The sequence below is a fragment of the Thalassophryne amazonica genome, chromosome 9 (genome assembly GCF_902500255.1).
Source record: "Thalassophryne amazonica chromosome 9, fThaAma1.1, whole genome shotgun sequence".
Classification (NCBI taxonomy): Eukaryota; Metazoa; Chordata; class Actinopteri; order Batrachoidiformes; family Batrachoididae; genus Thalassophryne; species Thalassophryne amazonica.
This window is the reverse complement of record NC_047111.1, coordinates 37,732,124-37,758,803: the sequence shown is the minus strand read 5'-3', so window position 1 is coordinate 37,758,803 and position 26,680 is coordinate 37,732,124. Positions and strand designations below refer to the sequence as shown.

The window sequence follows — 26,680 nt, the reverse complement described above, 5'->3', positions numbered from 1 at the left end:
CACACACACATACGTGTGTGTGTGTGTGTGTTTACAAATTTATTACAAAATACAATGGAGGCTGCCCAAGTTATATGTGCTACTGCCTTGTGGGTCACTGCAATGCATTTTGGGGAAAAAGGTCGACAAGCCCCCTATATGCGATTGTGTCATTCTGTGGTTTTGTTCATCTGGTATGTGTTTAAAGTGATTTACTGGTGTTGATGGTTCCCAGACAGCATGTGACAACGTATGTGAAGCTGCAGAATGTGTGTTACATGCAAGCAAACTGAAAAAGATGAATGTTCACCCGTGGACGTCAACTGTCAGCTTCTCCGTTCATGATCACACTCCCAAAGATCCTCATGTCTGTCCTCTGTCTTTTCTACGAATGCTAATAATGCTTTCTTGGTTTTCTTTTGTTTATTTTTATTTACATGCACGTAGTGCTTTCCTAGATAGAATTTCTTGCAGCTGTTTCCTGGTTAACTTTGATAGCGGTGAGTCAGAAGCCCTGTTGGATTTGACTTTAAGACTAGTAGGGGAACCTGGAGCCCAGTGGATCAGAAATGTTTTGTGGCAGCATAAACACATTATGTATAGGTTTAGGTCATTCTATTGCGGATTTAATACAGCAAGTTATTCTTTATAAGGCTGTGTTATTTATGTCTCCCCAAGTGTAATTTACAGGTGTTTAAAATCAATTTTAAAATTTTTGATTCACTGTGCTTCGGTCACTAATTCACGGGGCACAGTGAATCAACTTAGAATATAATGAAAAAACATGATTATAAAGATTTCTTCAAAATTCTTCAAAATGATTAAATATATGCTGATGATATACAAACTGTAATCCAGCAAAGCAGCTATGTAATGTGTGAGTGTCTTATATAGTGATCTTGAACATCTTGAAGCCAAATGATTAAACGGTCGACAGCTGACAAATGTACTGTCGCTCAACACTTACTTCCCGCGGATCTTGGACACGTGTTCGGAGATGCAGCTGTGGATGTCACAATTCTTCCTGTAGACCTCGGCCAGCAGCTCGCCAAAATACCGCGTGTCCATCTTCGTCGGCTGCGGAACCTCTTTCGTCTCAGTTTTAAACTCTGTCCTGGAGATCTTCTGTACCACTGGTGACTTATTCTGTATGATGGTGACAAACTCCTCCTCTTCCACCTCCACTCCTTCCTCCTCTTCTTCCTGCTCCTCCACCAACTCTTCAATTTCTTCCACCTGGAAGAAAAAGGCAGAAACAAATGGTTGAAGCGTTGGTGTGACTCCAGGAAGTGTCAAAGGATGGCAGGGTCCTGGATGACAACCACCCAGGGAGACAACCAATCTTGTCACATCTCTAAAGTAATCAGTCATAGAGTGTATTTATGAATACTTTGCTGTCATTTTTCCTCTTTTGGGCCTCTGTTATTTATCCTGCTGCTTAACATGTGAGAAAGCATTCCTCTGTTTCAAAAATACTTCCTAATAAACTGTGTTAAGAATTCTTAAATGATAGCCTTAAAGTAAATTTCCTGTCAGACTACATTAGCCTGAGTTCCAATAGTTACCTTTTCAGAATAAAGTAGTTTACTACTGTAAGAGTGTAGCCTCATAATATGAGTTCCTCAGCAAAAACACAGAACATTCAGCCACATGACCTCAAAAATACTCAATATGTATTCAAAAATACCAGACAATACGTCCTGTGAAATACCCAGCAACGTCCTCAAAAATATCCAACAGTCCATACTCTAAACCATCCAGAAAGGCGTCATCTAAAACATCCAGCAAGGCATCCTTAAAGATTCCCACCAACGCATCCTCTAAATCAAGGGTGGGCAACTTGTTCCAGAAAGGACCACGAGGGTGCAGGTTTTCTTTGCAGTCACTGATTCCATCAGGTGATTTCACTGATTAACTGATTCCATCCACTCAAAGTGATATTAATCAGTTAAATTACCTGGTAGAGTCAGTGGCTGCAAAGAAAACCTGCACCCTCTTGGCCCTTTCTGGAACAAATTGCCCACCCCTGCTCTAAACGATCCACCAACGCATCTTCTAAACTATCCAACAATGCATCCTCAAAGATATCAAACAATAAATCCTCTAAACTAGTTCCAGAAAGACCCGAAAGAGTGCAGGTTTTCTTTGCAACCACACACTCCACCAGATGATTTCAGTGATTAACATCACTTTGAGCAGATGGAATCAGTTAATCAGGTGGTTGCAAAGAAAACTTGCACCCTCTCTGCCTTTTCTGGAACGAGTTAAATACCCCTGCTCTAAACAATCCAGCAACGCATCCTCTAAACCAGGGGTATTTGACTCCAGTCCTCAAAGGACAGTCTCCTGCAACTTTTAGATGTGTCCCTGGTCCAACACACCTGAATCAAATAGCTGACTTACCTCCTCAGTATGATGTCAAGTTCTCCAGAGTGCTGCTAATGACCTTAATTGACTAAGGTCTGCTGAAGCAGAGACAAACCTAAAAGTTGCAGGACACCGGCGGTTGAGGACTGGAGTTGAATACCCCTGCCCTAAACTATCCACCAACGCATCCTCAGAGATATCCAGCAAGGCATCCTCAGAGATATCCAGCAACGCGTTCTCAAAAATATGCCCTCTAAATATTCAGCAATACGTCCTTTAAATATCCAACAACGTGTAGTCAAGAATATCCTTAAAAATACCAAACAATGCATCCTCAGAGATATCCAGCAGTATGTCCTCTAAATATCCAGCAATATGTCCTCAAAAATAGCCACCAATACAAGATACATATTCCATCTAAGCAATATTTGTGTAAAACCACAGGTTTCTGATTTCTAATTCTTGTTTGTAACCTATAATTCAGTCACTAGACCCTTTCTAAAATACTAGTGATGAACTGCAAATTACAGCAACATCTATTAGGTGCCAAAAATGAACCTGATCTGGTTCTGGAGTCAGATTTGCATTAATCTGTATTTGTGGGACATCAATGTGACATACAAGCTTTATTTTGAGATATTAGATGTGTATTAGTGAAAAAGAAATACTTTATCTCACAGTCTTAAATAAAGTTATGACATTGGGCATTCACTTCATTAAGTATCTTGACATTTGCACTCACACACGACTCTTTGTGGGGCAGTCCTTGGGGTGTGGGCATGTTGGGTGTGGGAATAGGTGTGGTGGTCTGCTAGTTGTGGGGAAGCCCCCACGGCTATTGTTCTGAATCATTGAAATCCACTGATCTCATGGTCAAAATACTCAAAGGGACTACACAACACAGTACTCAAGGTCAGTACAGAGCTACATGCTCTACTAAAAGACAGACTGAGTAAATTTAAAAGAGGCTCCTCCCTCTTGGCAGCTTCATTACAACACGCTGAAGTCGGTCAGTGATGATGTGTAATGACAAGTTGTGCACCTCCCATGCAACATTACACACGTGCACCTGGCATGTGATCCGAGCCAAACGCAACCACACCTGTTATCTGCATGTAGTGACAGAGCTCAGTCAAACAGTCGTTACATAACCTGTTACCAAATGCCATGCCAAGCGGCTCGGTACGTGTACTCTTCACACAGAAGTCACTGTAACTCTCAGAGAGAGAGAGACCAAAAAAAAAAAAAAAAAAAAAAAAAAAAAAACACGCTTTTCTCGCTGATGCACGACAGACATGGAGTTAACTCCCACATCATTCATGTGGGTTTTGTCATGCTTAAACCCACTGTTTTCCTTTTGAGTATTGCTATTAAAAATTCCATCTACAAGTTAAACCTTTCTGATTATCTTGTACAAATAAGATGATTGCATGAATCATGTTTAGCTTCTTATATAAGAAAAGGCATCAATTATTTCATCAAGTTTTGTGCATCACCTCTCATCGTACATGTTCAAGGAAAATTTTACTTACCACAAAAACGTTTACACTGTGTATGCGACATAGCATTCAGCATGACATGATAATTACTACATCAACTTACTGTACTTTATATAATGCCTGAACAGATCTTTGTCATATGATTGGTGGTTTGTATATCACACGATATTGATCATTCGTCCCATTTGCCATTTTCCTCCATTTACTGTGCAATTTTGCTTCCATTTAGCATGCAAATTTGGTTCCATATGATTTGTACCATTGCACGTAAATAAACCTGTGCATTTTTTTTTTAAATATTGCTTCTGTTCAAAAATGTAATTTACTCAAGGACAGACAAACTTTTCTCTAAGTTTCTTTAAAGAGGTTCACTGGATTTTCAGTAAATAATATTCCAACAACCAGATACAGACAACTCATTCTCAACATAACTCATCACTGTATTTTTTTTTTTAACAAAGCAACAACAAAGGAAAGTGAGTAGGAGATCCTCTGTGAATGAAAAGATAAGATGAAACACCACCACTGTGCGAACATTTCAACAGGTCTCGACAAGCCACCTCTTCACGCTGTTAGACACTCATAAGAGCAAGTGTTGATTTTTTACAACACATCTGAATTATAGCTTGTTTCAATATTCACCAGGTAAAAAGTGCTCAGAGAGCATACTTAAGCCACACCCACATTTCAAAGTATCAGGCATCGAGAAAATTATGTGCATTCATTCATTTTCTGAATGAAAACGCTTAGCCCTGAGAAAATTATAGCAGCTTTTAAAATGTAAACTTCATTAATAAAGTATCTAAACTCTTTTTTTTTTTTTTTTTACTGGATAAGCAGCTGATAAGTCCTGAATAAGCGTCTGAAGATGAATGAGTTCTTTTTTCTTTTTCTTTTTTTAATGAAACTAGTAATTTTCCGATACAAGGTTGTAAATTTGAGCTTGACCTCTGACTATGACCATGGACGGATCCCAACCAATATTAAACCAACTTTTCTACATCCATGGTTCAAATGTGACAACCAACTTAGATGAAAATCGGATTATATGTTTTTTGCATATCTTGCTAACATACATACGTATCCAAACACAGTGACCAATGTCAAGAGCACTCGCCTCTGGCAGTGTCACAAAATAACACTGCATTATGACATTCTTAAATGCCTTTACCAACAATATCTGAATTTTGTACTTTGCATTTCTTTACTGTTAATTGCATCCAATTTGCATGAACTATAGAAGATGTCCAATCACAATTTTACATAAATAAATGTGTTGAGCTGTTTGGTTGCTACAGAGTGTGTGTATGCACAGAAGAAAACAGCTTTGTGAAAAGTTGTGTGTTTAACATCAATCCTGAGGGCTTTAAATTATGATATTCATGACAAACAAAACAATGAAGGTGGCAGCAATACAAGTGAGAATTCAGGACAGCTTTGACTGATTTAAGCTGGTCTCCTTTTGCTGATTTTTGACCCCGATTGACATCTGCATTCCAAATATGATATAATCAGGACCAGTTGTCCACAAAAGCAGTGTATTGTTGTGTGTCATAGTATATACAGCAGGTTAGTGCCAATAAGCAAAGTGCACATCTCGGGCCATGCGGTGCATTATGGGTACGCTAAATTTTTCGGCTACCAATTCACATTTAAAGAAGGCGGAAAGCAGCGAGGCGTGCTATGATTTGGACCATTTCAACCGCTGGAATGTTGACGATTTAAAGCTTTTTTTTTTTTTGCCTGTTACAACCTGGAGTGCGTACAGCAGTAGACAGAAATGGAAAGAAGAGCTGGCTGCTCCGGTACAGAAACTACCGTTGGTGCTGACAAGGGAGGAAGAGAGAGCTGCTGTCAAAAATGACTACCAGTCCTTGTTGATAGCTGGAGACAAACAAATTTCTGGCCCCTTGATGGCAACTGACGGATGGTTAGACAAAGTCCAGGGTCTGAAACTGTGGATATTGGAGAATATTTGCTAAGCAGGGATGAGAAATCGCTACTCCACCGGCTTGGTAATAACTACAAATATAACCTCTTTGGTGTCACGTTTGTTTTGATAAGTTGACAGACATACAGTGATATGTGATGCATGCAGTTACACGCCATGTCATTCATTACAGTCATAAGCTGATGCACGAAAATGGCGCCATCAACCACATTATAATTTGGCACGGATTCAGGATATTGACTAAATAATTTGTGCAAGAAACTTACAATTTTAGTGCATCTTTTACATCCATCTGGATCTTTCTTTTCTGTGGGGAAATTGTGTAGAATGAACAAAGGATTACAACCACATTTCTTCTTCTTTCCATCTTTGGGTGGACTCAGCGGAGCCTTGCAAGCGTGTGTTTTCAGCCACCTTTCAAGCTTATAAATTCCATTTGAAAATTTGAAAACAGCACAATGTGCACCTATCATTATTGTATGTGTCGCTTAAGGTTTAAAGCCTTTGAAACAATCCCTGTAAGCCTTAACTTCCACAGTCCACTAACGCTACCATATATGAAATTCAATGGTAGCGGTGTGTGTTTGGTAGCTGGAATTTTTGACCCCGTTTGACCCACGCACGCACAGATGCGTTGCGCACTTCGCTTATTACAAGCGACATTGAACCACCATATGCTCACAGTGGCACTGTGTGCAGTCTATATGTTAATCTGCATTTGTAAGAAAACATCATTGCAAAGCTACAATGTATCTGTTAATATCTGAAAACTGTCTTCTACTGAAGAGTGCAGCATTGCTTTCAATGGATTGTGCAGGTATATTATATATAAAGAGGAGAGTGAACAGTGAGTCTGTGAATGAATGCACCACCCAGCATACAGAATGAATGCTGCACTGCCCAATCTCTTTAAAAATGAACACATGAAGGCAGAACTTGGCGACCAGTGAGCCGCTACATCCAGCACAGAGAAAAATAAACGTCATATTGGCTGCTAAAAAATGGGCAATACTGATAGACAAAAATGATGAATATCTGTGCAGATAAACGGCCTGGCTTATAACCAGTCGACCCCTGTTACTGACTGTTCTGATCTAAATTTGGTCTCTGTGGCTGTATATCTCATTGGTTTCTTATTTATATCCTACTAAGGCTTTAAACGTTTGGCCAAAATGTCGAGTCCCATGCTGCAATGATCAAACCTCTGCTATGAGGGGGTTTTGTGTCACAAGTCTGTTGCATTCTGCAGGCAACAATACAAATCACACACCTGCAGTTGTTTTAGCTGCAAAAACCGCCACATCTCCTTCTGTTTGGATAAGGCCTCAACACTGGCAAGAAAGCAATCATTCAACTGACACATAACTGAGGCATCTGACAGATAAACTGACGCTCGTCAGGCTGCAGGAGAGGCGAGGGCAAACTTGAAGTTTATGATCCTGCAGAGGTTAAAAGTCACAGCAAGGACCGACTCTGACACTTTAACTGAACTTCATCTTTCATTAATGGGTTTAAAACATCTCTGCAGTATTACACACTGGATAAACATTAAATACTAGTGAGAGTGGCGTGCATTTAGAGCGTCCTATGGTAACATTGAAGTGGGGCGTGTCTTAGCACTGCAGGGCTGTGGCTGATTTTGAGACATGCCTGTCATTCCTGGAGGCATCGGGAGGCTACAAACAGTCAATCCTCAACCACCAGAGAGACAAGTCACGAATGCTCGGTGTACTGTGTACTAATGAGACTGATGAAAGAATCTGATAACTTCACATTCCATTAGGTAACCTGGAATTATGAGCTGACACTCTGGAGGTTTCACATGAGACGGGGAGATCAGTTTTAGTCATATTTCTGAAATTCTGCTGGAACATTTTACGAGCAACCAAACCCGTTTGTCCATACCTGAGGTTTCCAAGCAGGGAAAGCACAGCTTAGATCTATTTGTCATAAGTTTTTTTTCTCACGCTTCTATTTTTGTTGAAGCTCAACTGTCAAAGCGGCACTTCCACAACAACAGAGTAATTTTTCTTCCACCCAGCGGCCTTCATGTTTGAGATCAAAAGGCACCTGAATAACTGTCTGGTAATCATGGAGTTATGACCAAAAAAAAAGAAAAAAAAAGGCCAAGGCTATATTTTAAAAGCGGAAACTTGGGATGTTTAGGCTCTTTCAGCAAGTTTATTCTACAGGAAAATTAATAATGAAAAATATAGAATAATGTAGGATGCCTCAGCTTTTACTCTCAGTAAATTATTTCTTTTAGCTTCTCTCTTTTCACTCTGGGACATGAATCCACATATGGCAGAGGTTTTACACCGGGGGACCAGTAAAGTCCAGCAATAACATGAGAATGGGTCCTCGTTGATATAGCGCAATAGGACCAGGTACGAACAAGGACCTCACCATATGAAATACTAACTGTGAAACGATATACAATAATATATACAACAATAACAATAATAATATACAACATAATTACCTGCAGAAATTTTTTAAGAGAGCTGACAATGTATCTTTTTGTACCACCTGGGTCATCTAATATTTCCATCATATCATACAGATGACTCAGAGGACAAACTAATTCAAAATCATTTAATTTCTTTAAATTTCTATTCCAATATATTAGAACAGTATTTACACTGCAAAAGTGTCGCCAAACACATTTAAGTGAAAAATCCAATAAAATATTAATAAAATGCAATAATCGGAGTTGAGCCGCTGCTCCTCCACGTCGAAAGGAGTCAGTTGAGGTGGCTCGGGCATCTTTTCTGGATGCCCCCTGGACGCCTCGCTGGAGAGGTGTTCCGGGCACGTCCCATTGGGAGGAGGCCCCGGGGAAGACCCAGGACACGCTGAAGGGACTACATCTCTCGGCTGGCTTGGGAACGCCTTGGGGTTCCCCCGGAGGAGCTGGAGGAGGTGTGTGTGGATCGGGAGGTCTGGGTGGCTTTGCTTGAGCTGCTGCCCCCGCGACCCGACTCCGGATAAAGCGGAAGAAAATGGATGGATGGATGGATGGATGGATGGATAAAATGGGCCATGCTGCATAAATAGCACTTTTACTTTTGGTACTTTACAGTATTATTTTGATAATATTTGTTGTTATATTGAAGTAACATTTTCAATGTACGACTTTCACTTGCAACAGAGTGGTACAGTTCTGTAGTAGAGTGGAACCTCGGTTTTCAAACCGCTCCCTTTACTAACAAATCACTTCACAAGCATATTTTTTTGAACGAAAAATGCACTGGTTTTCAAACAGTCGTGGTTCACGAACAACTGTCGGCCTCCTGCCAACAAATTCCAAAGAAGAAGAAGAAAACGAGCATCTGGATTCTGGCAAAGTCACACTGCAGCTCTACGCTCTATGAACATGCACACTCAACACGACTGTGGATTACACACATTGGATTTTCCTTCTTTTTTGTTGGTGTTGCCCATAAAGAAGTCATTATGGGGCCAAAGAAAGGAAGCAAAGGTGAAAAACCGAAGAGGAAAGTTGTGAACCACAATCGAGGTGAAGAGAGACGACATTTTGACGCATGAAAATGATGTCCCTTTTTTGGACCTTGTTTTGTAATACACCATGGCAAAATCTTCAATATGTACCATACTGAAAAACAAAGTGGCGATAAAAGGGAGCTGATGTTGCCAAAGGAGTGACAGTGATGACCAAACAAAGATCACAGACACTGAAAGAGGTGGATAAATGAAAAGCTGTTAGCCGGTGACCACAATACTGAGCTGTGTCCGGAGAACTTCCTCAGAAAGAGCAGCAGAAAGAGGTGTTGGAAGAACTGACATCAAGTCTCTCCTGTACAGGTAAGGCCAAATTAAATTGTGTATTTTATTGTAATTACTGTACAGCATTTTGTATAAGATATTATGCATAGTCTTTGTTTTTTGTCTGTCTTTTATGCATGAAATGCTGTTAAAAAAGTAAAAACACAGTGTTCTTTTTGTGGCCAGGAGCGGATTAATTAATTTTACATTGTTCCTTATGGGAAAATTGGTTTCAGTTTAAGAACATGTAGAAAAGAATTAAATTCTCAAACCAAGGTACCACTGTATTTATACAGTTTTGTATTACTGATGTTTTTTGTTTTGTCAGTCTTCCAGTAAACACTCCTGCCCAGCTTTTGGAGGTAACGCCGTGGTCACAACCTGCCGTACTTGCACGTGCGTGCTGTCTACTTGCAAAAATGTGGGCTAAATTTGGAGAGCCGTACGTCGTAAGTATTGCCTCGGTACGAATTTAGGAGCACGCAGACACATGCAGATATGCCGTAGAGGTTTTAGTGCATGCAGAACTTTCGCTGCGGTCAGGCTGCGGATTCACCAGCAGTACAGATGATGCACGCTGTGAGTACTGCCTCAGTACGGATTCAAAGCAGCACATTTTCATTCAATTACTATTGAATTAACCAAATCCGTACGTAGGCAGTACGGATTACGGCACTCACCGCATACTATGGAGGCCGACAGACTTGCATGCACAACGCAGCTTCTCACTTGAACTTGGACTTTATTTCCAAACTTCAGCAACACACACGCTACAGCTTCAGTCTGTTAACCAGCTGTAACTTTTCGAGGCACGTAAACACTCATACAACTGACCGCTGCAGGCTGGACATGCTCATGCATCGCCGACGCCGAAAAACACCTGCCGCTCTGGTCCCGCTCATAAAAAAGAAAAGCCGACCCCACACACACACACACACACACACAGCTTTATTGTCAACTCTCTTTATCGTTACACTCCTAGAGACGTGCGTTGAACGTACTCCCTCCCTCCTCTTGCTACTGCCTCCGTACGTTTTCACAAAAACGTAGTGGCCGTGGCATCCGCAGAAAACGTACGGTGAAAAAAAACAAAAAAAAAACACATGGTGGGTTGTGACCGGGGCTTAAACCACCAACAAGCTTGTCAACTAACTTTTAAGTAACAAAAAGATGCTAGCATGAGGCTAACGTAACTAACTTTAGAGGAACGTAACTTAGCAGTGATAAATAACTGGTCCTTTCTGCGCGGAGTTTGCGAGGGATTCCTCTGGGTGCTTAAACTTCCTACCAAACACAGATCATATGAATTGGTGACTTTTGATTGACCGTAGGTATGAGTGAGAGTGTCAATCGGTCTGTCTGTCTGTATGCATTGGCCACAAGATAAACTGGCGCCATCTCCAGGGGGTATCCCGCCCAGTGAGTTAGGCTCCAGGCTCCAGCCCCCAACTCCTTGTTACTCTTAACTGAAATAAGCGGGTTTAGAAAATGAACGGCTGTTGTGTTCATTTTCATGGATCATAGAAATGCCTCAGGTCGGCTCTGACAGAGTCTGACAGGCAGCTGTGGACGCTGACTTCCAAGAATCCACTGCAATCACTGCTTTACACAAACGTGTGATAACCACAACTCTATAATGAAGGGTTAGTGGGTCAGAGTGCAAGTGTGTGTGTGAGACACACATGACAAAGCACCATCTCAAACAACAGACCAGCACCGGGTCAACCACACACCGCAAACACAGTCTGTTTTAAAATGTGTTCTTAAAGCTGCTGAAAAGATGTGAAACTCCAGTGGTTCTCAAATAAAAACTCAAAATTTTTAAAACAGTCTACTTTGCTTTCAGATTGAGGAGGATGAGGAGATCAGTGTTTTCGTGAGGGCTGCCATGTTTGCCCAGTGGTCAAGCCTGCCAGCACACACAAAGATATTATCAGACATTGTTTCTGTCACACGTGAAAGAAGCTCCTTGGGTTATAAAAATTATACAAAGTATATTTCCTGAATGATATGGTAGCTCATGTATCTAGACATGAGCTACAATTGTACACGTACATATTGTATCTACATACCTGGGTGTGTGATTTATGTCATAGTACTAGGTGAGCTACGACCACTACCTTTGCCCCCCCCAGGACTAAACCAAACCAACTTTTTAGGACCCCAAAACACAATCAGGATGTTCCCAAAAATAAAAACTGGCCTCAAGCCAGTTAGCCAAGATGGCCACCAAAATGAGGTTTTTCACTAAACCACCTTTAAACAACATATAAACAACTTAAATATCACAGAGATTCAATGGGAAGACCATTGCAGGTCACAGCAAATTCATCTGCGCCTAAACTAAATTCACTCATGGGTTTAAGAAGCGTCCAAAATGGTCTCCAATAGACCCTTAAGGGCCTTTTACACTGAATACGTCAGCGCGATGCTAGAACGATTCTCCCATCACCCTGCTGGGAGAAGCTTTTTTTCAGCTACTTTTCGGAGTGACGCCAACCGAGGGAGGACTGATGACTTGGTGGGATATCGATCGAACTGCGACAGTGGGCCAACCCACACGGAGAAGCCGGCCTTCAGGCATCATTCCTGGGCAGACCGAGGCAGGCAGCCGGGGGGATGGAGCAGACCCACTCAGTCCAAAATCTCCCACTTTTTGGATATATGTGAAGTCCCAGTTTGCCCAACAGAGGTTAGTTCTGCAGCTTTTTCGAAGTGAGAATAATATTAAAATAAAACGTGACATTTGAACTGCTGTGAAGGTTTATTGATCGGCTAACGTTAGCGTAGCCTTTTAGCACAGTTGATCTGAGTGAACGCTTTAATAGGTAAATGGTTCAGTCTTTTTATTTTTACCAAATAAAGCTACAGTTTTTGTCAGACACCACAGGCTTCTGACACGTCTATAAAGCAACGCATCTCATTGAAAATAATGCTTTTTAGGCCGATTTTTGATGCGTCTGACGCTTTCAGTGTGAAAGGCCCTTTATCATTAAAATACATAGTAGGAAGTCGTTTCTATGTTGTTTAACCATTACTCTACTGGTGGTTGGCTCTCACTGCGGTATTGTATCACTTCCTGTTCCGGAGCACAGCTGTGTTTTGTTGTATCTGTTAGCTGTTTAATCTGCGCAGTTAGATTGATCTAGTTATCTAGATTACGATTTGTTTACCAGTGTAATCTTTACGTGCCTTAACTAAAGCACTCCTTCTGCTGAATCACCTCTAAATTATTTACACATTATTCACTTTGCGTGTTTTTAGGAATCCCCTAGGTTAGCGTAGCTACTAGCTCTTAGCCGATTTAGCATGGCGGCTTCTCCTGTCTCTCCCGCACTTTTCTGCTCTGGGTGTGAAATGTTTAGTTATTCCTCGGCCTCCTTTAGCAGTAACGGTACTTGTAATAAGTGTAGCTTATTCGTAGCTTTGGAGGCCAGGCTGGACGAATTGGAGACTCGGCTCCGCACCGTGGAAAATTCTACAGCTAGCCAGGCCCCTGTAGTCGGTGCGGACCAAGGTAGCTCAGCCGCCGTTAGTTCCCCCCTGGCAGATCCCGAGCAGTCGGGAAAGCAGGCTGACTGGGTGACTGTGAGGAGGAAGCGTAGCCCTAAACAGAAGCCCCGTGTACACCGCCAACCCGTTCACATCTCTAACCGTTTTTCCCCACTCGACGACACACCCGCCGAGGATCAAACTCTGGTTATTGGCGACTCTGTTTTGAGAAATGTGAAGTTAGCGACACCAGCAACCATAGTCAGTTGTCTTCCGGGGGCCAGAGCAGGCGACATTGAAGGAAATTTGAAACTGCTGGCTAAGGCTAAGCGTAAATTTGGTAAGATTGTAATTCACGTCGGCAGTAATGACACCCGGTTACGCCAATCGGAGGTCACTAAAATTAACATTAAATCGGTGTGTAACTTTGCAAAAACAATGTCGGACTCTGTAGTTTTCTCTGGGCCCCTCCCCAATCGGACCGGTAGTGACATGTTTAGCCGCATGTTCTCCTTGAATTGCTGGCTGTCTGAGTGGTGTCCAAAAAATGAGGTGGGCTTCATAGATAATTGGCAAAGCTTCTGGGGGAAACCTGGTCTTGTTAGGAGAGACGGCATCCATCCCACTTTGGATGGAGCAGCTCTCATTTCTAGAAATCTGGCCAATTTTCTTAAATCCTCCAAACTGTGACTATCCAGGGTTGGGACCAGGAAGCAGAGTTGTAGTCTTACACACCTTTCTGCAGCTTCTCTCCCCCTGCCATCCCCTCATTACCCCATCCCCGTAGAGACGGTGCCTGCTCCCAGACCACCAATAACCAGCAAAAATCTATTTAAGCATAAAAATTCAAAAGAAAAAATAATATAGCACCTTCAACTGCACCACAGACTAAAACAGTTAAATGTGGTCTATTAAACATTAGGTCTCTCTCTTCTAAGTCCCTGTTGGTAAATGATATAATAATTGATCAACATATTGATTTATTCTGCCTAACAGAAACCTGGTTACAGCAGGATGAATATGTTAGTTTAAATGAGTCAACACCCCCGAGTCACACTAACTGTCAGAATGCTCGTAGCACGGGCCGGGGCAGAGGATTAGCAGCAATCTTCCATTCCAGCTTATTAATTAATCAAAAACCCAGACAGAGCTTTAATTCATTTGAAAGCTTGTCTCTTAGTCTTGTCCATCCAAATTGGAAGTCCCAAAAACCAGTTTTATTTGTTATTATCTATCGTCCACCTGGTCGTTACTGTGAGTTTCTCTGTGAATTTTCAGACCTTTTGTCTGACTTAGTGCTTAGCTCAGATAATTATAGTGGGCGATTTTAACATCCACACAGATGCTGAGAATGACAGCCTCAACACTGCATTTAATCTATTATTAGACTCTATTGGCTTTGCTCAAAAAGTAAATGAGTCCACCCACCACTTTAATCATATCTTAGATCTTGTTCTGGCTTATGGTATGGAAATAGAAGACTTAACAGTATTCCCTGAAAACTCCCTTCTGTCTGATCATTTCTTAATAACATTTACATTTACTCTGATGGACTACCCAGCAGTGGGGAATAAGTTTCATTACACTAGAAATCTTCAGAAAGCGCTGTAACTAGGTTTAAGGATATGATTCCTTCTTTATGTTCTCTAATGCCATATACCAACACAGTGCAGAGTAGCTACCTAAACTCTGTAAGGGAGATAGAGTATCTCGTCAATAGTTTTACATCCTCATTGAAGACAACTTTGGATGCTGTAGCTCCTCTGAAAAAGAGAGCTTTAAATCAGAAGTGTCTGACTCCGTGGTATAACTCACAAACTCGTAGCTTAAAGCAGATAACCCGTAAGTTGGAGAGGAAATGGCGTCTCACTAATTTAGAAGATCTTCACTTAGCCTGGAAAAAGAGTCTGTTGCTCTATAAAAAAGCCCTCCGTAAAGCTAGGACATCTTTCTACTCATCACTAATTGAAGAAAATAAGAACAACCCCAGGTTTCTTTTCAGCACTGTAGCCAGGCTGACAAAGAGTCAGAGCTCTATTGAGCTGAGTATTCCATTAACTTTAACTAGTAATGACTTCATGACTTTCTTTGCTAACAAATTTTAACTATTAGAGAAAAAAATTACTCATAACCATCCCAAAGACGTATCGTTATCTTTGGCTGCTTTCAGTGATGCCGGTATTTGGTTAGACTCTTTCTCTCCGATTGTTCTGTCTGAGTTATTTTCATTAGTTACTTCATCCAAACCATCAACATGTTTATTAGACCCCATTCCTACCAGGCTGCTCAAGGAAGCCCTACCATTATTTAATGCTTCGATCTTAAATATGATCAATCTATCTTTGTTAGTTGGCTATGTACCACAGGCTTTTAAGGTGGCAGTAATTAAACCATTACTTAAAAAGCCATCACTTGACCCAGCTATCTTAGCTAATTATAGGCCAATCTCCAACCTTCCTTTTCTCTCAAAAATTCTTGAAAGGGTAGTTGTAAAACAGCTAACTGATCATCTGCAGAGGAATGGTCTATTTGAAGAGTTTCAGTCAGGTTTTAGAATTCATCATAGTACAGAAACAGCATTAGTGAAGGTTACAAATGATCTTCTTATGGCCTCGGACAGTGGACTCATCTCTGTGCTTGTTCTGTTAGACCTCAGTGCTGCTTTTGATACTGTTGACCATAAAATTTTATTACAGAGATTAGAGCATGCCATAGGTATTAAAGGCACTGCGCTGCGGTGGTTTGAATCATATTTGTCTAATAGATTACAATTTGTTCATGTAAATGGGGAATCTTCTTCACAGACTAAAGTTAATTATGGAGTTCCACAAGGTTCTGTGCTAGGACCAATTTTATTCACTTTATACATGCTTCCCTTAGGCAGTATTATTAGACGGTATTGCTTAAATTTTCATTGTTACGCAGATGATACCCAGCTTTATCTATCCATGAAGCCAGAGGACACACACCAATTAGCTAAACTGCATTTTTGATCATATCCTGATCATTTTTGATCAGGATATGTCATTCAAAGCGCATATTAAACAAATATGTAGGACTGCTTTTTTGCATTTACGCAATATCTCTAAAATCAGAAAGGTCTTGTCTCAGAGTGATGCTGAAAAACTAATTCATGCATTTATTTCCTCTAGGCTGGACTATTGTAATTCATTATTATCAGGTTGTCCTAAAAGTTCCCTAAAAAGCCTTCAGTTAATTCAAAATGCTGCAGCTAGAGTACTGACGGGGACTAGAAGGAGAGAGCATATCTCACCCATATTGGCCTCTCTTCATTGGCTTCCTGTTAATTCTAGAATAGAATTTAAAATTCTTCTTCTTACTTATAAGGTTTTGAATAATCAGGTCCCATCTTATCTTAGGGACCTCGTAGTACCATATCACCCCAATAGAGCGCTTCGCTCTCAGACTGCAGGCTTACTTGTAGTTCCTAGGGTTTGTAAGAGTAGAATGGGAGGCAGAGCCTTCAGCTTTCAGGCTCCTCTCCTGTGGAACCAGCTCCCAATTCAGATCAGGGAGACAGACACCCTCTCTACTTTTAAGATTAGGCTTAAAACTTTCCTTTTTGCTAAAGCTTATAGTTAGGGCTGGATCAGGTGACCCTAAACATCCCTTAGTTATGCTGCTATAGACGTAGACTGCTGGGGGGTTCCCATGATGCACTGTTTCTTTCTCTTTTTGCTCTGTATGCACCACTCTGCATTTAATCATTAGTGATCGATCTCTGCTCCCCTCCATAGCATGTCTTTTTCCTGGTTCTCTCCCTCAGCCCCAACCAGTCCCAGCAGAAGACTGCCCCTCCCTGAGCCTGGTTCTGCTGGAGGTTTCTTCCTGTTAAAAGGGAGTTTTTCCTTCCCACTGCAGCCAAGTGCTTGCTCACAGGGGGTCGTTTTGACCGTTGGGGTTTTACATAATTATTGTATGGCCTTGCCTTACAATATAAAGCGCCTTGGGGCAACTGTTTGTTGTGATTTGGCGCTATATAAAAAAATTGATTGATTGATTGATTTAAAGGTGTTTTAGTGAGAAAAACCCTATTTTGGGGACCTATTTTGTCCATCTTGGAAACTGGCTTGAGGCCACTTTTTATTTTTTGGAACATCCTGATTGTGTTTTGGGGTCATCTAAGGAACCTAAAAAAGTTGGTTTGGTTTAGTCCTGGGGGAGGGGGGGTGCAAAGGTAGTGGTCGTAGCTCCACTAGTATAGGCATAAAGTACAAAATGTACTGTAGCGCTCAGGTATAATCTGACACCAGGTGAGAGAACTGCAGAGATATTTTATGTGTTCTGTCTGAAGGCTAAATCTTCTGTAAATGTGATGAGACACCAGGTGTTCTCTAATATGTAACTTGCTCCCTAAAACAGCACCCTGCCCTTAACCTGTCAGGCTTTAATGTCATCTTTGAGGGCTGAGTGTGAGGAAGGACCTCCCCAAAACACTAGAGAGACAACATTTAAGCACAATATTTCATCAGTGCTTCATGCCGTCAGATACGTGGTGTTTAAAGCATGCAGCTCACCTACATTTGTTCACCCGAGTAAGACAATTGCTTGGAGTTTGTGCGCACGTTTCAGATCATGTACTTCTGTGTATTTTAGGAGCTGCTGGTATTTCAAACTTTGAGAGTAAGGACAATTTGAAAAAGTAATAACACTTGGGCCAATTAGTTTTTTTTTTTTTTTGTCAAAGGTTCATGCCAAGTTCCTATTATTGCAGTAAAACATTTTTTGCGCATCTGCTACGTTACTGCGTGTATGGTGTGATCCAACAGGCTTTTGGGGAAGAACGCAATATGCACTGTGAAAGAGCATCAAAAGTTAAAATCTGAGTTGCTTTGACTACACTGGCCTTTAAACATGCAGCCTGTGAGTGGAGAGTGAGGTGGTGACCATGCTCACAATTAACAAGAGACTCCAATGCACAATTCCAGACTTGCATGACATGCTGATATTTAAGTACAAATGGGGAGCGGCCAGCCAGGGCACACACAACACGGCGAGACGCCTTTCAGATGATCGCTGGCCAGAGACTCACTGAGACCTGGAAATGACGGCTCAGTGCACACGACACAGAGAACACAGCCAGCGCACTGCAGGACTATAAGCCAGCAGTGCGCGAAATACGCCACTTTCAGTCACGTATCACCAAATATATGCCGTAACAAACGTTTTGTCAGTTATCGTGGTGAAAATTAAAGACTTCGTCTACATCATCTAATTTCTTTTTTTTTTGTAAATACATTTATCTCCATGTTGATTTTAAGCATTTTACGCTCCTGTTATAGCACAGCGATGGTAGCACAGTGGGAAGGTGTCCAAGCTTTTGTAAATTGCAGGTTCGAATCCCACGTGTATTTTTTTTTCCTCTTTCTCCACATCAGCGGTGCGATGTGGTTCAACATGTCCCAGCTGGTTTCTATTTTTTCCTACAACAGCAGCGCGATGTTGGTGCAACACATTCCAGCTGTTCGCACTGTGTTCCTGCACGAGCGTACACGAAACAGTCACCGGTGTGTCGTGCACGCCTGTGCGACCATGCGTCCCTCACGACAATAGGTGGAATGTTTCGTGGTTCCCCATTTCGTGTTTGGTTTGTGGATTTTCTTCCGGTTTCTGCGGCTTTCATGTTATGTGTGAAGGGGCCCTCAGAGAGAGCCCTGCCATTAGGGATATCATTCAGAAACACAAAAGTACATTTTATCCAATTACTTGATTAAATAATTCACATAATTAATGCATGACGGAGATTTTGAACATTTCAAAATTTTCTTTGCGCATTTGCACAAAGCCGCACAAAGTTTACAACGATGTGCGATGAGTTTACTCTCCTGCACGGCAGAGTGTGTGCAAGTGCGCAGATCAAAGTCATGCAAGTGTCAAGGCACCTTAACACTGGATGCTAACGACAGCAAGGAGGCAAACTTTTTAAATGTTGCCTTGCATCTAATGTTAAAGTTTGCTAGTTATCACTGGCATTAGACGGTTTCTGTCACTGTAAGCCCATTGTGTCTTCAAGGCAGTAGAGACACAGACGGCAAAGAAGACTAATTACCGGGTCATTTCTGTAAGCATGGCAAAATCTGGTAAGTAGGCCAAGTTCCTGCAGTGGAAACAGGCCCAACTTCAACCATAGCATTTTTCCACTATGCTTACTCAGGTTATCTCACATCAACTACACCCATCACTGTCTTTACAGTGTAGTAAATACTGATTGTGGTAATTGTGCACATAGTGCAGCTGTGATCCATTTGCCTGCATGAGCAAACAATGTCGGCTGTGATTACAAAGTTCTGATTACAAAGTTCAATGAGAAAGGTTGCCACTCAGGTGTCATGGTTCAGCTAACTCTTATTGGTTGTTAAGCTGAGACCCTCCCTCTGCATAATTTACTAACAGGTGATGATGAGGGGTTAAAGATTTCATGATATCCCTGAAAGGGCTTCAATAGTATGGAAATGTGTTTTCACATGCTGATGTAGGTCAGTGTGTGAAGCCTTCAGGTATTTATGTAACCCAGTAACAGTAGAGCGCGAGTCACCTTATTGTAGCACATGCTCTTTGTATTTGTGTATCCAAAAGAGACAAAGGAGTAGAGACACAACAAGCAGGAAGCAAGTCAAACATAAGGAGGCTGCATAATTCACTTTAAATAAATTTCAATTTCAATTTTATTTATATAGCGCCAAATCACAACAAACAGTTGCCCCAAGGTGCTTTATATTGTAAGGCAAGGCCATACAATAATTACGGAAAAACCCCAACGGTCAAAACGACCCCCTTGAGCAAGCGCTTGGCAACAGTGGGAAGGAAAACTCCCTTTTAACAGGAAGAAACCTCCAGCAGAACCAGGCTCAGGGAGGGGCAGTCTTTTGCTGGGACTGGTTGGGGCTGAGGGAGAGAACCAGGAAAAAGACATGCTGTGGAGGGGAGCCGAGATCAATCACTAATAATTAAATGCAGAGTGGTGCATACAGAACAAAAAGAGAAAGAAACACTCAGTGCATCATGGGAACCCCCCAGCAGTCTAAGTCTATAGCAGCATAACTAAGGGATGGTTCAGGGTCACCTGATCCAGCCCTAACTATAAGCTTTAGCAAAAAGGAAAGTTTTAAGCCTAATCTTAAAAGTAGAGAGGGTGTCTGTCTCCCTGATCTGAATTGGGAGCTGGTTCCACAGGAGAGGAGCCTGAAAGCTGAAGGCTCTGCCTCCCATTCTACTCTTACAAACCCTAGGAACTACAAGTAAGTACTTTAGTGACCTCATATCAGCTTGGATCAGCAGCTAAAGGCCTACTGACACTTGCATGACTTTGATGCACGCATTTGCACACCCTGTGTCGTGCAAGAGAGTAAAGCCTGGGTCCCACCAAATAATGAGCCACGCATGGGTGTGTCAGCGATTATTCGAAGAATGACCCACGTTTTCATCTATCATGTATCCGCTATGAAGGTGCCTCTCTGTGCCTCTCTGTACCCCGCATGTGCCACGTAGAAGCCTCTAGTGAGCCACGACCGACCTGTCATTAGAGCCTCGAATGGCTCGCATCAGCCACACTAAGCCACGTAGTGTCATGATAGCGCCATGATAACGCCATGCTGGCGCACGTTTAGGCATGGGTTTGGTCCAAACCTCCAGCCCTCCCACACCTGGTCTCTTTAAAGTCTGGGTTTTCAATTCACAGAAGCATTTAAAGATGTCACATTTTTTAAATGCAGTCCAAAAATAGATGCTCCAGTACAGTCCCATGGTTATGCACTGTGCGCCAGGCTGCTGTCCACCTGTAATGCACCAGACCAGGTAGAACCAAACCACGGGTTCCTGGAGAACAGCCTCTGTGCTCCTCGTTGGTTCCGCGGCTCGCTGGCTTTATTTCTTCTGCGGCTTAAACACATACACACCATAATCCCACTATAAAATTTGTGTTCATCCATTTATTTCTGCAGAATCGCTCTTTTGCGCGCGCGCTGCTGTCCATTCCTGGACAGCTGCCTCTGTGCTCCGTCTCACTGGCTTAAATTCCATCCGTGGCATGCTGGCTTTATTTTTTCCCTGGTTTTAAACAGTCATTTTTACACCGTGATCACTTTCAACTTTGTGTTCATCCGTTTATTTCTGAAAAATCGCTCTTTTGCGCACGGTGCCGTTCTGCATACAGAATGAGGTGGCCGCTTAAATTACATACACCTGTGGATCACATTCATATATATATTTTTTTCCTTTATTTCTTCTGCAGCTTACAAGTCACCATGATACAACTTTTAACTTTGTGTTATGTCTTCAAAATCATTCTTTTGTGCGCTTCTCCTTCTGTGTTTCCGCTCAGCTCCGCACTGCTTTTAGCGGCTTCACTAGAATTATTTCTTCCGCGGCTTTAAACACACATCCACTGCATGCAGTCGTCCAATATTGACTGAAAAAAATCACTCTTTTGTGAGCTGCCGTTCTGCCTAAATTCTCCTTTGGAGCTTGATGAGTCACTGCGTCAGTGCGCACACACAGCGGAGCTCATGTGATCCATTAACAAGATATTAAGTCAACCATGGACATACGTTTACAGTTAGGAACTATTTTATCAAGCTATAAAAATATTAAAAATAGTTACCTTAAGCTGTTTCAAAATACATTCCACATGGAGCAGGAAAGAGGGGAAAAAAAAAAGCGTCCAGAAGAAACAGTCTTCTGTGATTCCAGAAGCGATTAGAGGTGTTTTCAGCATCCAATGCTTGGCAGAAAACTGATTAATCCGCTACAAAAAATTTTATATAGAGTCCAGCGCACAGAGCAGGTGGAACTGTGTGCACAAGAGAGCAGCCACTCCAAAAATAGCCTCTCAGGTCCTGCGTAGCTGCCAGGTGCACGGATAATGAGCTTTTAGCAGACTTATAAGCACCACGCAAATGCCTCTAAGCCGTCACAGTAACTCATACACAAACTGCGCCACGCTGTTGTTGCTAAATTTTGAACATCTTGAAATTAGCGCCACGCTCAGAAGAGCCTCGTTAACTGAAGATAATGCCTCTAAGAGCCACTCAAAGCCACAAAACTCCCACGATAGTTGAAGAAACCCTCATAGCAAAGAAAACATGCTGCATGGCTCATTATTCATCCTTCATTATTCGGTGGGACCCAGGCTTAAACTCGTCTTTAACAAGTTCAGACTGAACGCGAGAGGGTCGTGGGTGCGTGCAATTGCCCAAAGAGAATTTTGAAATGTTCAAAAAAAAAATCTTTCACACATAAATGTCGTGCAACGTGGCACAATCTGCTCACCAACACTAAGTGCAGCTTGTCAAGTGGAGTAAAGAAGTGAACAGAGCGAGTGGTTGCATCAGAGCACGGCATCAGAGTGCAGCTTGTCTGAACGATTATAACGAAATGTTAAATCTATCATAAACATACTTTTACAACTGCACACAAGAAGGAAAGAACATGCAACTGTTTTACAGGCCATAACAATGTAAACATGACAAATAATTACCTTTTTAGATGGCTCCAAATACTTTTGCCAGCTCCTCTGTGATTCTGGAAGCGATTACAGCCGTTTTCAGCAGCCAACTTGCAGAGAAAATGATTAATCTATTATAAAATAATTTTTTTTTTTATACGCAGCATCCAGCGCTCAGCAGGCAGTGGAACAAAACACTGTCTCCAGCTGGGAACACAGCCGGTGGGATTATCAGGATGACGTGCATGCATCAAGTGTCAGCGCACCTTAAGACTTCACTTGACTCAACAGCCTGCACCAAACAACATGTCCTCTGGGAATGTGTCATATGACATGAAGACACAAATAAACAAGCTCTGCAACTTTATTTTTTTGAAACTGACATTTGCTGAAACTTAAAAAATAAATAAATAAATAAAATCACTTTGGCTTTCTTAAGTTCATCTACCTTCAAGATCAGGTCAGGGCAGGGAGCATGTGTTTGCGCAGCCGCATCCACTTGGGCCCTAGATGGCAACACCCCCACCCCCAAACGCTTAAGGCAGGCAACTGATACCATCTTCACTTATAAGCCATCATCTACTGCAACCAGGTGAAACTTGGATATCTCCTTGGGCATTTCCCATTACCAAGATTCTCAACACTTTGGAACCTGTGTATTGGATCATACTCAGAAAAGCAGCCCACATGGTCAAAATGTCAAAGTTGATGTTCCCTTACAATTCAAGTGGTACGCTCACCCAAGTTTTCCAAAGTAACCATTTGCTTGAAACAAGACACACAGTATCCTCTGAAGAAACCTCGCATCAAAAGCATCTACAGTAAGTCCTCCTTAACTCACTAGACTCCAACCTTACAGTAAGACAGGAAGCACCACGTCCCCAAAGATCTGGACCTTCATTCACCGACAACAGTACAACCATTGCCAATCTCTCTTCAAGGACTTCATAACTCCATAAGCTCTTCCAGTGTCATGTTGATATAAATGCTCCACTAGGTGGCGATGGCCCATCCACCAGTTGTTTTGAACCACATCACATGTGATGACTACTCGTATTCACTCTTGGTGTTATGTCGTGTCTTAATTTAGACATCAAAATCACTTATGTACATAATTTTAACAGGCATGAAGAAGCTCTAACAAGCTAACCACAATAAATAGCATAAACTTTACAATTAACAGAAGAAAATAATTATTTATAGTTACAGTTGTCCCACAATCCTTTATGCTCCTGTGATGTTATCCAGCTGCTGTGTTTATAAAGATGCAAATCTTTTGTAATGAAATTTGAGCAGTGAAAATATCATAGGCTGATGCATTAATTATAACTAATGTACATGTGATTTTTTTTTTTCAGGATATAAGCCACACTGGAGTACAAGTCCCAGGTCCTCCCAAAGCGGTAAAAAAAAAAACAAAAAAAACAAACTGTGACTTACACTCCAGATAATATGGTAACTAAGTGACTAAATACAACCCCTTTGCATCCTGAGACTTACTGTGTTCTCAGATTATATCTGCTGTAAATTGCAAAGTGGAGAAGGACACACACCAAATTATGCACAGTCAACCATACGCTATAGGTTGTCAAGTTAGGACCCTGAATGTTGATGTTTAACATGTGCATTTATGAATATTAACCCAACTTGTACTAATTTAAAATGACTAACGCCGCGTTCACACCACACGACGCCACAAATTTGCATCTCTTGCCTGGCGATGGACGCGTCACCATCGCCCGGTGTGTCGCTCTGCTTTCGCTGCGAAAATTCGCCCCAATGCGTCATCAAATAGGAGGAGCTTACATTCCGCTCACCGGCTACGGTTGTCAGTCAAGTCAACATGCCAGACCTTGATCACGCGGAGCGAGTTGCTGTGCTCTATTTATTGTGGAAAGCTGACAAACGTCACCAGCGGCGCTATTCCTGGGTTCACAACATCCTCATGAGACGTTCCCAATTCGGGGACTTTCATTATTTGCTGCAGGAGCTGCATCTGGATGACGGCCGCTTTCAGAGGTACGTCCGCCTCTCCAGGACCCAGTTTGAGGACCTCCTGTCCCGTTCGCATGTGCACATGTGAACAATTAAAAGTAGTTAAATAAAATAATCTTCACGGACAATTCGTTCGCGCGCGCACATGAAAAAAAAATGGCTGCTGCGGTGCTGGTGCTCACTCTCACCTCAAACTCTGTCATAATTGTGAAATAAAGGACAAAAGGGACATAAGTCCTGCTCACAGGCTGGCTACCAGAGACAGGACATGTCCACATCAAGTAGAAACTCCAGACATCTCCACGTCACTACATATCCAGTCCCTGACTGGTCATCGCAATGCAACAAGACGAAAAAGTTCAGATTTTCAACTTGGGGAGGAGGGCAACTCAATGTGATATTGCGCCACAAACACGCCAATCACTCAAAATTGCTTCATTCGTGTCCATCGCGTTGCATTGTGTGGCTTGCACTTTTGTGGTGCCACAACACGTCCTTCCTTAGGGATTACATGGCAACGTGTCGCCGCCGCCATCGCTCGTGTGTCGTCCGGTGTGAACGCAGCATAAGAGTTTATGCACTCAAATTATCCAGGGATGTTTAAAATCATGTTTTGAAAAGTGTAACTTCATCCCCCCCGAAGAAATTCTAGTCAGACATCAGACAGGCAAGGTACAATAATGGGTGCTGAATGGTAAAAACTGGTAAAATACATCAGAACTCAGAAATCAACATGTGGAAATACATAAGGAGACCATAACTCAGCTGCACCATTCAGAATGACAGCTTCAGGAGTACGAGTTCAGCAAACTGTGGAGCAGAAGGCAGACAGATGTTGGCTCCACAGTGAGTGCAAACAAGTGATACCTTTGCCTTTCAACCTTTTTTGGTTGTAAACTACAAACAAGTAAACTGTTCAGCCTGCATTTATGAAGTGACAACATGAGCCAGTTAAACATACAAAGGCTTTACCTCAAAGAGGAGATGTAACATCCTGCACGATGCTGTGTTGCTCACTTTCAGAAAAAAAAAAAAAAATTGTGTGGATAAACTTTGGATTTGTCAGAAACAAGCTTAAGTGTCAAAAAACAAAAACAAAATGTGTATCAGGTGTTCAAATATTTCAAATTGCATGAATGACTTATTTTACTTTTGAAAGAGAAACTACAGCAATAAAAGCCTGCATGTTAGAAATCAAACAGCATTATATATTCATTTGGAGAGACTGAAATTACTAAATCGTGCTCTCAGACTGAAAGACCACATTCTCCAATAAAGAGTGGGAATATCCTTCATACTCCTCAGCACTTGACTTGTGGGACAGCCAGAACCACAATGTAAAAAACAGGCAAACAGAAGGTTAGCTATACAGTTTTAAAAATGTAGTCATTTTTAAAAAACTTTATTTCCATTTAGTCAGGTAAACGTGCTGACATTGAGCGGCACTGATGCTACAATCAGTGGCGACAAGAAGCAGTTAACGTTTGAGTGACAGATTTTTTTTTTTTTGGCCATATGTGACTTAATGCGCCGATGAGACATATAGTCCAGAAAATACAGTATACATTGATTGGTCCAACTCCTTAAAAATGCTCCAAATCATGTTCAAAACTATATCACATTACTTGTCTGATCATAACGATTCCAAAAAGGTATAGTTTGGACTATCTATGATTCTGGAGTTATGGGGTAAAAACAGCAAAAATGGTGACAAAGGTCAATTACAGTTTGTACAGGGCTCAAAAGTTAAAGTTGCTCCAATTCCAGCAAAAAATGATGCAAATTATTGATTGAAATAAAAGGATCAATAAATGGAATAGTTTTGACTGTGTTGAATGCTTTGTCTCCAAAGTAAAGGTCAAACAAGGTCAACATCCATTGAATTCTATGACATGTGACATATGTTACCCTGTCGCATGATAACTAAGCATGCCAGATGATGCAAACTATTCCTTTTTAGAACCCTAGTAACCCAAACAATAATTTGCATATTTTTTATTGAAATTGGAGCAACTTTAATATTTGACCCCTGTACAAACTGAAATTGACCTTTGTCACCATTTTTGCTGTTTTGGCCAGAACATTCCTCCATAGATAGTCCAAACTATACCTTTTTGGAATCGTTATGATCAGACAAGCAATGTGATA

The 26,680-nt window shown here is 41.6% G+C and overlaps 1 protein-coding gene across 2 annotated transcripts in view; it reads right to left on the bottom strand.

Annotated features, from left to right (window-relative positions):
* The window catches only part of pof1b (POF1B actin binding protein), a 111,346-nt gene that overhangs the window by 37,352 nt on the left and 47,314 nt on the right, over positions 1-26,680 (bottom strand). For both annotated transcript variants that reach the window (XM_034177907.1, XM_034177908.1), the window contains exon 3: positions 947-1,215. In XM_034177907.1, the coding sequence (XP_034033798.1) occupies positions 947-1,215 (269 nt within the window). The remainder of the gene's footprint in view (positions 1-946; positions 1,216-26,680) is intronic.